This window comes from Otolemur garnettii, unplaced genomic scaffold (genome assembly GCF_000181295.1).
Source record: "Otolemur garnettii isolate 467f Iridium unplaced genomic scaffold, OtoGar3 scaffold00084, whole genome shotgun sequence".
In the NCBI taxonomy this organism is placed as follows: Eukaryota; Metazoa; Chordata; class Mammalia; order Primates; family Galagidae; genus Otolemur; species Otolemur garnettii.
This window is the reverse complement of record NW_003852479.1, coordinates 5,310,246-5,323,537: the sequence shown is the minus strand read 5'-3', so window position 1 is coordinate 5,323,537 and position 13,292 is coordinate 5,310,246. Positions and strand designations below refer to the sequence as shown.

The window sequence follows — 13,292 nt, the reverse complement described above, 5'->3', positions numbered from 1 at the left end:
CTCCTCTGAGAGGTGCTGATAGGCCGTCCCATCTCCCTTCCCTCCCTGAGAGGTACTGATAGGCTGTCCCGTCTTCCTTACCCCTCTGAGAAATGCTGATAGGCTGTCCCATCTCCCTTACCTCTCTGAGAGGTTCCCACAAGCTGTCCCATCTCCCTTACCCCTCTGAAAGGTGCTGATAGGGTGTCCCATCCTCCTTACTCCTCTGAAAGGTGCTGATAGGCTGTCCCGTCTCCTTAACCCTCTGATAGGCTGTCCTGTCTCCCTTCCCCGTCTGAAAGGTGCTGATAGGGTGTCCCATCCTCCTTACCCCTCTGAGAGGTGCTGATAAGCTGTCCCGTCTCCCTTCCCCCTCTGAAAGGTGCTGATAGGCTGTCCCGTCTCCTTTCCCTCTCTGAGAGGTGCTGATAGGCTGTCCCGTCTCCCTTCCCTCTCTGAAAGGTGCTGATAGGCTGTCGCGTCTCCTTCCCCCTCTGAGAGGTGCCTATAGGCTGTCTGGTCTTCTGGGTTGAGAGTGGATATTGCCCTTTGGGATATTTTCTCTCTCAGCTGGATTCTTTTCAAAGATTAAACACCCATTAAGTTCAGGGTGTTTTCTGGGGGAAATCCTAGAGGTGTCCATAGTTACAGAGTCTGTGATTTAAGAGCACATCTCTCAACCTAAGACATTGGGCAAATTTAAGCATTGAAAATAAGAAGTAAATAGCTTACCAGGATTTTAGTCAGAGGATATACTAACACTCTTATTCCCAGACAATGTCTGAGGCATCTTGGAGCCCACAGCAGACTCAGGGCGTCCTCAGGAGTTTAAAGACTGGGCTGAAAATAGTGACACTTGACATCTGTTAGGGCATGAACTCCTGGGCTGACTGCAGTGTCAGCACATGAAATGGGACCACGTTCCTGTCAGTGACGTCGTATCTTTGTGGAGCTGGACTTTTAGCTTCTCTGTGATAAGGACACCCCACAGCAAATCATTGTGCACGGGGACAGGAGAGTGGCAGGGTGCAGGCTAAATGTAATGGGTGAGAAAAGCCGTGCAGTACCCAGTAGGCATGTCCATTCCACTAAAAAGCAGCCATGGTTATTTAAGAATGAAATAAAATATTTGTCTTTTGTTTTATGAATGTGTATTTTTAAGGCTGACGTGTTAGGAAATAGACTTACTAAGTTTTTGGACCTAACTACTTGAACAGCACTGTTCAGTTTGTCTTTTGAGCATTGTGAGCTGAGGAAATTGGGGGCCCCAAACTCCCAAATGGTTGTTGAAACTTTGTTTTCAAATTTTCTGCATTTAATTCTTTCAGTGCCTTACTATAACTCAATGGAGATTCTGCTGCTGTTCCTTTCAAGCATATAGAATGCACCCTCCCTTGAGATAATTTGGTGTGTAGGTAGATTGAATGCTACTGAGAGAAGAAAGTTTAGCCACTGTGACCAAATAGAACCTTGTGTGTAATTTTGTGGCAGTTCACTAAATTAATAGTATAAAACACATCTTAAGACATATTTGGATGCCTTTTCTGCTAAAGGCAACTCCTTTTTAAAAAATGGATTCTATCTTGAATTTATCCAAGGAAAGAAAAGTCAAAGTAGGCTATAAAAGAAATGAGATCTGCTCAGATACTCTATATTGTTATTAATCATGTATCAAAATGATTTTCCTGAGTAGCTTTGACAGCAGTTAATATTATCTCAAGATTGAGATAAATGTGTGTATTTTCTTTTCTCATTTCATTCCACAACCTTTCAGTTTTTGATACTGGAGATCTAATGGGAAACAAGATGTTATAATGGAAAGCACAGTAGGAACGGAAGAAACCAGTATCTGCAGTGACGGCAGAGGCGGGGGTTAAGCGCGCCTGACACAGAAGGAAGCAGAAATCCTGCCTTCCGATCAAGATCATAAGTGTGTTTGTTTGCTGTTTACTATCAGCAAAAATGAAATCAGCAGCGTGATGACAAAAGGCGGCTGGCATTCTAAGGGGAGCAAACCAAGCCTGATTACAGAATTCTAAAAAATAACAAAGGGCAAAGTTACTGGGGAAAATTAAAATCTGAAAATGAACTTGGATGAACTTGGAACTCTGCTCAGTTGAAATGACTGGAGGATGTTAGTGCCCAAGGGAGTCTTTAAGTAACAGAACCAATGCAGACTCATTAACGAAACAGCTCAGAAGTTAGTAACAGGATTACTGATATTTTGGAAACCAATGAAGGAAATATTCTTACTATAAAAATGAAATAGGAATTGAAAGTCATTTGTGAGAAAATAGTTCAGAGATTATTGCAGTTTCAGTAAAACCTGAAAAGAAACTCTTGTTTTGGTTTGGTTTGGTTTTCTGGTATTTTGTTAGTTTAAATGCAAAGAATCTGCAAAATACTGGTAAGATGAGTTACTGCTTCATCCTTAAGTTGATGTATTAGCTAAAAATTTTCAGTATATTTAAACTAATGATAAGAGTAATTGATAGATTACCAAAATATTGACAGATTGCCAAAATATATACCATCTTTATCTTAAGTATTTTATGTTCCAGTGAAAAATGGAATCATGGTCCTAGTAAAAAGTTAATAATGCACAAGTTGTAATAAAATCTTAGAGAATGCCATCACAGCACCTGCTTTAGTTTACAGAGATTTCTGCCCTTGTAAGTTATTGGTCTAAGAAGTTCCCTCAGGTCTAAACAATTAAATTTTGGTTTTAAATACTGATTCCAAATCTATATTTCAAAACTAGTTTTCTCTTTCTTATAGGCTGAAAAAGAAAATCCAGGTCTGACACAGGACATCATTATGAAAATTTTAGAGAAAAAAAGCGTAGAAATTAACTTCACAGAGTCCCTTCTTCGTATGGCAGCTGATGATGTAGAAGGTATTAGAAAGAACCTTGCTTAGTTTTACAGTTGTTGAAAAGCACTTTTTATAAATCACTATTTATTTGACAAAAAATCTTCTCTCCTTTTCTCCCTTCCCGCGTCATTGAGGTCACCTGATGATAGTGGAAGCAAATCTATGTACAATTGAAAAATAGTTCTTGCTTTTTATTTGTGAGGTTTAATTACTTGAAGGGAGAGAGTTGTTTATGCCATGTGCTTTCATTTTTTCCCTGTTTATAAGATGTTTTGTGGTTTCCATTGTCACTAAAAGGTAAGCTGTATTGGAATGGTTATTTTATTTGGTGTTTTCTTTAAACAAATAGCAGTTTGTAAGTAATGAGTTTTTCGCTCGTTTTTCTAACTTTATAATGGCATCTTTTTTTTTAAGCACAGATACAGGAAGACAATACCATCCCTTTTGCTTTTCTTCATTTTGGCTTTTTAAAAGTAAAAATGGATTTCATTTAAGTTTGGTGGCAATTTTCCCATTAATTTAGTAAAATGTAGATATATAATTTCCTGTGTTTTGGGAGAGAACAAAAAGTAGACATTTCAACTGATTTCCTGATTTATCAGAAAGCCCTCGTTGTTACTTAGAGCCCAGGACTTGAGCCTGTTTAGCGTAACGTATGGGTGAACTGGCAGAGCTGTGGCCCTTCCAGGGCTTCTGTGAGCCTGCTGAGTCTCACTGAACCTCTTTCCAAAGTTGTGATTCTCTGAGCCTGGCCTTTATGTGGCTTTGGGGTGGTGGCTTTGTTTCTAGGTAAGATTTCAAGAATGTGCTAAAGATTTTGTTAGGTTATTTGGGGGGTTGATATAATGGACAGTTGTATTCATATAAGGGTTTTAAATTATTGAACCAGATATATTTTGCCTTTGCTTTAGTTAATAGCATCATTACCTAATGTGAAATGTCTCTTCAGAGGACTGATGAACTTGATTAAGCTTCCCTTACCTTATTTTTAAAATTTAATGGGATTTCCATTTACCCCAGATTGAGAATATTTAGTCTTTCGATCTTTTACTCTGAGAGAAACCTATTGTTACTGCTGGACTGTCGAGTGCTAACAAATTCTGCTCTGCACCCTGGTGTTTCCTAGTTTCTCTGGCTTTTCTTTACCCACCTGCCTTTGACCAACACGGGGAATTCTTAGAGAGGAAGTTGGCAGAGAGTTGCATGATGTGTTTCATTATGTGTTCATCAGAGTATATGATTGAACGGCCAGAGCCAGAATTCCAAGACCTCAATGAAAAGGCGCGAGCCCTAAAACAGATTCTCAGTAAGATCCCAGACGAGATCAGCGACAGAGTGAGGTTTCTGCAGACAATCAAGTAAGTGATGGATCTTTTTGTAAAAGCACTTCAAAGGAACTACTGGTCTAGATGGGGTAATTTTGTATGATGTTTATATTAAGTTAAAATGTTAATTTGAAATACAATTTGATAGTTTTAAATGGTGCATTTTATTATTAACTTCTAACCTCTTGGCATTTGGTTTCAGAATACAATAACTTTTTGAGAATGTTTTATTTAAAAACAGTGAATGAAATGTACAAAACCTGGAGTGGAGTTTGAATTCAATAAATAATGGAAAATGTAAATGCCAGATTAAAATGAGTAGAGAAATTGCATAAATCCTAGAGATTGATAATAGGTGATACCAAAGTTTCGGAAATGGCACAAGCATGAGAATAAGTAATGTGTAGCCTGTATCCCCGGAGGTCCACAATTTGGTCAAAATAAGAAAAGGCTGTTTTTGTACCCATGAACCATCCTCATTTTATTCTGTCCTCCTTATTACTCTTCCTGGCCTCTGGTAACTTTTATTCCACATTCTGTCTCCATGAGATCAACTGTTGTGATAATTAACTCCAGCATGTGAGTGAGAACTTGTGAGATTTGTCTTTCTATACTTGGCTTATTTAACTTAACAATTTCCACTTCCATCCATGTTGTTGCAAGTGGCAGGATATCGTTCTTTTATGGCTGTATAATATTCCATTCTGTGTATGTACGACTGTTTCTTCATCCATTCCCCCATCCACTGAGGTTAGTTCCAGATCTTAGCTGGCGTGCAGGTGCTGCATTGAGCCTGGATTGCAGACATGCTCTCTCCATCCTCCTCTCCTTCCCTTTGGATACACTGAGCAGCAGGACTGCCGAATCCCACCATAGCTCTTTTAGCTTTTTGAAGAACTTTCATGGTTGTTGCACTGATTTATATTCCTGCCAGTAATGTACAGGGGTTCCCCTTTCTCTGCATCCTCACAGCATTCATTATGGCCTGTCTTTTTGACTGGGGTGAGATATGTCTCATTGCAGTTTTGATCTGCATGTCTCCAGTGACTAATGATGTTGAGCATTTTTTAATATATTTGTTGGCCATTTTTGAATCTTCTTTTGAGAAATGTCTTTTCACATCTTTTGCCCATTTTTTAGTCAGCATATTTGATTTTTTTTCCTATCACATTGTTAAAGCTCCTTATATATTCTTGTTAATGATCCTTTGTCAGATGGTAGTTTGCAAATACCTTCTCCCTTTCTGTAGGTCGTCTCTTTACTTTGCTGATTATTTCCTTAGTCTTAGCTTGATGTGATCCCGTTTGTTTAATTTTGCTTTGGTTGCCTGAGCTCTGGGAATGCTGCTCAATTAATTATTGCCCAGACCAGTATCCTGAAGTTTGGCCCCAATGTTGAAAAAAGAGTTTTTGCTGTTTGAAGGAAGTGCTGTTTGAGGGGTAACAGCGTTTTGTTTGAAGCAAGGGTACACACGGCAGGCCCAGAGCCCTCCATCCTGTAATTTTGACAGCCTTTTTCTCCCTCTGGTGTTGAGGAGACATCTTTGCTAAGCCCTTTGTCAGTCTAGGAAGATGCAGTTTGAAAACCACATTATTAACAGGTACATTTTAGGGAGTTGCAGGTGAAAGTCCTGTTCATCATCATCACCAGGCTCTATCAGGGTCTCCCCTCAGTTGTGCGTGAGTAGGAATGTTTCAGTTCTGTTTCTTCATTTGGCACGATTGAGTTAGGAGGAATGGCAGTGAACATTTGTTTCCTAAACCATTTTAGGGGGGATAATTTGCTCTAGTAAGTAATTAATATGTATATTATTTCTGAGACTGAAATTCAACCATATGCTACTAGTATAGATGGCTCAAGTTAGATCATTTGTATTGCTATAATGTGCATTGATACATTTTGACGTATGTTACCACTGTTAATTGACACATTAGTGGGTGCAGTTGCACTAAAATAGAAAATGGCTTATCCATCATGTGGTGCAGTTCCTATTTCTCTTTAACATATTTTACTTTATTCACATTTTATCCATTTATTTTAGCAACACTATTCAGTAAGTATATATGAAAGACCTACCACACTAAATGCTATACGTGATGCTATAGGTTGTATTAAATCGTAAGCACCTTCCTTGCAGCTAATAAATGTTCGGGAATTTTTGAAGATAGTAGCAGACCTAAGTTTGAATTTCACTCCAACATCGAGCAGTGTGACTCCTGGATTATATGTTGCTTAGCTTCCAGCCTTCTCATTTCTGCCTCTGACGGTGAGGCTGATAAGATGTCAGAATCAGAGGAAGTGCTGGTCAGGAAGCACGTGGCACAGCCTGGCGTGCACTTCAGGGCATGTGCTGGCACCGTGAAGTGAGGCTTTTCCCACCTTCTCTGTCTGGTGTTGGTTAGGAAAAATGATCCAGCAAGCAATTTTTAAAAACCCTCTTGATTAATGAATGGTTTTTTTTGACGACATTTGATCTTATGCAAATATTTTATGAAATTAATTTGTAGGTTTTCTTTAAGTCTGATACATTCCTGATGGATAACTAGTAGCAACTTAACGGTCACTCGCCCTGGTCTCTATTTTCTCTCTGTGATTTGCATTTGTGTTTTCTTAGGCTAAAATTTCCCAACGTTTATTTGTTTAACGTCAGGAGTGTTGGTGGTGGCTGCAGAACGGATTGTTCAGAGCCGTCCAGTGTGAAGCCGACTGAGCGCACAGTAGGGCAGGTGCCCAAGCAGAAGCTCCGCTTGCCTCAGTGCTATTTGATCAGATGCTCTTTCCTTCCATCTGAGCCTCTATCTTTCAGTGTATGCGATGCGTTTCTCAGAAGGTGCTAGAAGGAGCTTCAAATTCCTCAGTTCTCTCCTATTCCACTCACACTTCTGTCTCTGACCTCAGAGTCCATCACTTTGAACAGCAGCATTATGTGAGAGTTATTTACCTTCAGGGCCTCTCAGTTCTTTGTATGGTTAATTGTGTGTAGTAATTTTTTGTGCTAGTACTTTTTTTTCTAGGAAACAAAAATAATTTAGCTTCCCTAGTACAAACTTTGGGGCCATAAATGAAAATGCTTTTCTGTGTACGTACAGATAACATGATATTTGGCACAAATTGCTGCAGATTTTTAAGGGGGACATTCTAAAGCAATTTCGTAGGTCAGACCTGACTCCCCAGCGGCATCCCTTGGGGTTACCCCGTCTACACTACAGACAGATGTTCAGTGTTGGTCAGCAGGTGTGAGGTGGCTGCAGCATCCTCCACGCTCCTCCCTGCTGCCTGTTCTTTCTTTTTCCCAGATGAGTTCAGAGCTCCTCCTCAACCCACTGGAGCAGCCGCTACCCCTGGGTGTGGAAGATGTGTTCACTGGTGTAGTCAGTCTTTAAGGCACATGTTCATATTCTCCTGTTACCAGAATATAAGAATATGCTACTAAGGGAGACCTGTATAAACAGCTGTCTGATCACTGTGTAATTTTCTTCATTATCCTTCATTTTAAATTGCCCCGTTGTGGATTTGGAAAACCTTGCATATTTACATTTGACATTTTTTATTTGTTGAAATTGTAGTTTTTCTCAGGTAATAGGATGTTCATATGACACCATTTTTATTAAACAGTGATGTATTTTGTCCATCACAGCAGTACAGAGAGATTCAGTTTGCTTAAAACCATACATTGAAAGGAACAGTTATATAATTTCAAACTATTACTCAAGGCGAAAAGTGGACAGATAGCATACTTGTGTAAAATTTATGCACCTCCTTGAATTTGTAGTATTTTAATGTTTCAGCCTAATACCAAAGTTTGACATACACGACATTTAATAAACATATCATTATTACTTCAGAATAGCCTAAAATACTTTTTTATACCAAAATCTTATATGCCTTTAATTTGTAGAATTTCCATAATGTAGAATTTCTACAGGCTTATTCACACACAGCGCACTGGGAACACCCCTGCACACAGAAACCTGGAGCTTTCTTTTTTTCATTTCTTTAAGTAAAATAAAGCTAAAATGTTTTAGATATGAAATATCTGAAATCTGATATTTATAGTTTAAAAAGTCAGTAATAAAATTTAAAAATAATATTTAAAAATAAATATTTGTAATGGTCTAGATCCACATCTTGTTTAAATTCATATCTTCATTCTTGCATTGCATCTGAACAACAAAAGCTTTTGTGGTGACAGAGAATGGATGTGAAAAAGAAGACTTGCTTAGAGATGGTGGGCTGTTTGAGAGTGTAGAATTACATGAAGTTAAGTTTGACAGGAAAAATATTGCTATGAAGTTAGGATGTGGAAATTGAAAAGGATATAGAAATAAAAGACAAGAAAGGTTCAGAAAATGTGGTGCATGGATGGGACAGATAGTCAGCTGAAGTGAGAATTACTGATTTCTCTCTTTATAGAAAGGGGGAGGACAGTGCTGATACATCTATAGTCAAGGGAGGATTGCAGAAAGGCTCAGGTGGGGTCAGGGATTCTGATATTGTCTCCTCCAGTGACTTAAATGTAGTTTACTTTAGCAAATAGTGACCAGCAGCAAAGGTTTGGAAGAGGAAGATACTCGTTTGCTAGATGAAAAGTGAAGGTGTCTGAGAGAGAAGCATTCTGAGAAGGGATATTTCCACTGAGAAAATCGTTTTAATGTTCCATGTTAAACATTTAAAACAATTAAGTATCTGACATGGAGTGTTGTTAAATACAGAAATGTGTTATATGTAATGTAAAATTTCATAGACGTAGTCATTGACTAATTATTCAAATAACAAAGGTGGAGACTGTGATAGCTTGACTTCAGCTACATTAACCAGAGAAATGGAAAACCAAAAAAAAAAAAAGGAAAACATAGGCATAGATCAGGTTCCCCTTCTACAGATGTGAGTAGGGAATGCTGGGGGACTGGTGTGTCTGGTAAGCAGTTCCCGAGAGTCAAGGCCATAGAGGGCTCAGCTCAGTAAAACTCACTCCGGCAGCCAGAGCTGGGCCCTGCGTGAGGTACACATAGGGTGAGTCAGAGCAAATTGAGATTAAAATTCTTAAAATGTATGTAATGTAGCTGGTGTTAAAGATTCTTTTTGTCCTTTTCCACCAGGGATATAGCTAGTGCAATAAAGGAACTTCTTGATACAGTGAATAATGTCTTTAAGAAGTACCAGTACCAGAACCGCAGGGTAAGTTCAGTGGACATCACTGGTTGCCACCCTCAGTGTTGGTTTGATTATGAGACACAGTTTTGTGTCATTAACCACTGGGTTTATCTTTGAATTTAAATATGCTGCTTTCTGTGTTTAAATACTCAAAAATCCTTATTTGTGATGTAAAGTGCACGCTTACTATGTATAATCTCCGGTCTCTGACTTTGGCTCTGAGTATTTTTTTCTCATTATTTTTTTATTTATGTAGGCGCTTGAACACCAAAAGAAAGAATTTGTAAAGTACTCCAAAAGTTTCAGCGATACTCTGAAAACATATTTTAAAGATGGCAAGTAAGTACTGTCATTTATCCTTTTCCTTAAAAATCAACTAGATCGTTGATTTTACACGATGCTGAAATCACAGATACAGCCCTTTCACCAATTCCTGTTGGCACGCAGGTGACTGAGAGCAAAGGCAGTCCATTAAAAATAGAAAATAAATGATTGCTGAGTCCACCAAACCTTTATTCTAGAGCAGGAGTTGTCCCCCTTTGTCTGAAAGGGGCCGGATGGAAATAGTTTAGATTGGATGGTCCTGTCCCCGGCACTCACCTGCCTCTGCTGTTGTAGTGCAAAGCAGCCAGAGCCATGGTGGACAGGAGGAGGTGTGATTGTGTTCTAACAAATCTTCATGTAACCTGAAATTTGAATTTGGTATAAAACTTTCAGCTGTCACATAATATCCTTTTGATTATATTATTATTTACCATTTAAAAACAAAAGCATTTTTAGTTTACTGGCCTCTTTTACCCACGTCTGAAGTTGGTTCTCAAACTTTAATAGCTTCAAAATACACCTGGAGGGCTTGTTAAGGCATAAATTGCAAATTGCTATAAGGGCCCCACCTCCAGAATTTCTGATTTTGTCGATCTGGGGTGGGGCCAAGAATTTGTATTTTTCAGCAGTTTTCGGACAGTCTTGGTGCTGCAGGTCAGTCGGCATTAGGTCAGTCTGTCTGCACCTTATACTCACTTGGGGTGGGTTTCAAAAGATCTCGTTGCCTCGGCCCCTTCTGCTCAGATTCTGATGCAGTTGGCCTGGACTAGAGCTAGTGGTTTAGATGTTTTGTGAAAGTGCTCCAGGTAATTTTAAAGTGCTGTGAATTTTGATCCACTATCCTGAAAGGACAGAGAATTAAATTGGCTTTCACAGCATCATTCTGTAAAATAGGAAATATACTAAAAATGCAGCCTGGATATCATTTTAAATGTATATCCATCTGGTTGCTGAACACTGCAGAAAAGGTATTTTAATGTATTTTTGTATATACATACTCACATATAATGTATAAACTGAGGCAGAGGACTTTTTCTTATAGTATTGTATAATACAATAGCGTTCATAGTCAGAAAAATAATCTAAATAGAAGAGTCAGACATCCTGTTCCACAAGTTAACTTTTGAAGTCCCTATATTTAGTTCTGTCATTACAATATTATTGTAATAATTACAGATAATAAAAACACATTAGATGGAATTCTGTTCATTTTCAGCATCTTTTCCAACGGTTCAAACAGGTTGAAATAGTACATGTGTTAGTAAAGATAGTGAACTAGGTTTTATTAGTGGTTTTATGTTCTGTACTTCTTTCAGGTTATCTGGGGGAAGCCTCTTGATGACTTCATTTAATAAGCTAGCAGCTGTGTTTTGAAATAACCTTTCATCTTTTTTTCCTTGATCTCCTGTGCTAAGCCCAAATAACCAACACACATTAGAAGAATAATTTACATGATAGAATCATTACTTCTGGTACTAATTAGTTACTATTATGAAATAAGCACATTGGAAGATAGAAATTAATTAAGAGCCTAATTTTCATTAATTTGAAATTAACTTACTTTCCATATGGATTCTTTAGGCTCCTTGCTACGACTTTCTCTCCATTCAGCAGCTCTTTAAAATTCCTGTTCTTTGTGGATGAATTATGTGCCGTGTGTCTTGAACTTATTTCCTGAAAACAGAAAATTATTAATAGAGCCCAGTCTTTAAGCCATCTTTCAGTAGGAAGATGAATTTGCATTGATTCAACCAATTCTTCCTAGTCCTCCTCTTTTGAGAATTTTCTGGGAAGATACAGGCTCTGCCTCTGATACTAAGAAACTGAAAAGGCCACGGGGTAGGCCTGGGGCACCAGCCTTGTGTTCCAGCCATGTGAAGAGGAGCCTTCAGAAGGTGGTGGGGCATGAAGCCGTTTTAAGAGCACATTTTCACATATTGTCAGCTCCAAGTATTAAAACTACATGATTTTTGTTTGTTTGTTTTAAAAGTAGATTATTCTAAAAGTAGTTTGTAGTTATAATTCCTACCCCTGTTTTAGTGGGGGGAATTTGTTTGTTTTGAAAGAAGGTAAGAGGGGTTGGGATGAATCAGTCTGGAGGTGACTAACCTCTTCCTAAGTATTTGTCATGTCTGTTGATGTACACATTGTAAGACTGAGGAGAATACTTTACCAGGTCTCATGTATTGACAGCTGTCAAACCACAGCCAAGACCACTCTTCAATCTTCCTTTGGCAGTTACTTGATCTAGAGTGAACTCTGGCAGCTGAGAGCCACCTGTCTGAACAGCCCTCCAGCACTTTGTTGCCAGCCAGAACCACCAGGGGGCGGTAATTCCCAAATAGTGGCTGATGATTCAGGACCCTTAAATCCCAAATTGGAGCAAAAGTCATGACAAACCCAGCTTGTCTTCTTTTGCCCCAAAATGAATTTCTTTGCCACCATTAATAGATAGCATTAAGTCTAAATCTTTTAAAAGGGTACATTATTTGGATAAAAGTAATACTTGTTTTTTTCTTTTTAAACAGGGCAATAAATGTGTTCATGAGTGCCAACCGACTAATTCATCAAACCAACTTAATACTTCAGACCTTCAAAACTGTGGCCTGAAAGTTGTATATGTTGAGAGATGTCCTTCTCAGTGGCAGTGCTGAGCTGCCTTTATCTGTAAATTTTAAAGTTTGACTGTATAAATTATCAGTCCCTCCTGAAGGGATCTAATCCAGGATGTTGAATGGGATTATTTCCATCTTACACCATATTTTTGTAAAATGTAGCTTACTCATAATCTCACACAGAAGATTTTGCATCACTTTTGCTATTATCATTCTTTTAAGAATTATAAGCCAAAAGAATTTACGCCTTAATGTGTCATTATATAACATTCCTTAAAAGAACTGTAAATATTGGTGTTTGTTTCTGACATTTTAACTTGAAAGCGATATGCTGCAAGATAATGTATTTAACAATATTTGGTGGCAAATATTCAATAAATAGTTTACATCTGTTAAACATTTCTTTACTTGAAAAAATGCAGATATATATGTGTGTGTATCTCTATGATCGGAAGACCAAGACAACTTGGTGTAATGTCTAAAAACTTCTGACGGGAGCTTACTAGCAATTTATCATAATAAAGCAACAAGAATTCCTATTTTTTGTCCTTAATCGCTATAGGCAAAAAGGAGTCAATAGAAATATTTTCATTAGTTATTACATAAGGAAGTACTAAATATTTTTCCACTATTTGCTGCCTATTTTCAGAGACTTAGGAGAAAGAGATGGCAATTTATAGGATCTTCAGACTATAGTGCCAGTTTTTAAACTGTGACAATGTACATTTGACTCTGAAAAATTCCATCTTTCTGGTATTCTGGACCCTAATAAGCTTTGTACCCCCCCCCCCCCAAATAGCCCTAGGTAATAATAATTTGAAGCTATTCCGGTAGTTGGTTTGAAGTTACCCTAAATGTTAATGTTCTACACACTTTTTAAATATGTGCAGTTTTGTTTCGTCAGAGAGGTTTTAAGGAGACTGTATAGAGCAAGTGTTCATGTTAAGTGATTTCATTTTCCAGTTATGATAAAGGGAAAATCAAGATTTATTTATCTTTCATAAAAATTTTAAATGTTGCA

General features: G+C 38.1%; 1 protein-coding gene across 1 annotated transcript in view; it reads left to right on the top strand.

The window, feature by feature from the left end:
* The window catches only part of PDCD10 (programmed cell death 10), a 44,505-nt gene extending 31,835 nt beyond the window's left edge, over window positions 1-12,670 (top strand). The window contains exons 4-8 of the mRNA XM_003794645.2: window positions 2,758-2,875; window positions 4,085-4,211; window positions 9,278-9,356; window positions 9,589-9,671; window positions 12,185-12,670. Of these exons, the coding sequence (XP_003794693.1) occupies window positions 2,758-2,875; window positions 4,085-4,211; window positions 9,278-9,356; window positions 9,589-9,671; window positions 12,185-12,266 (489 nt within the window). The 3' untranslated portion in view covers window positions 12,267-12,670. The remainder of the gene's footprint in view (window positions 1-2,757; window positions 2,876-4,084; window positions 4,212-9,277; window positions 9,357-9,588; window positions 9,672-12,184) is intronic.
* Window positions 12,671-13,292: the final 622 nt, after the last annotated feature.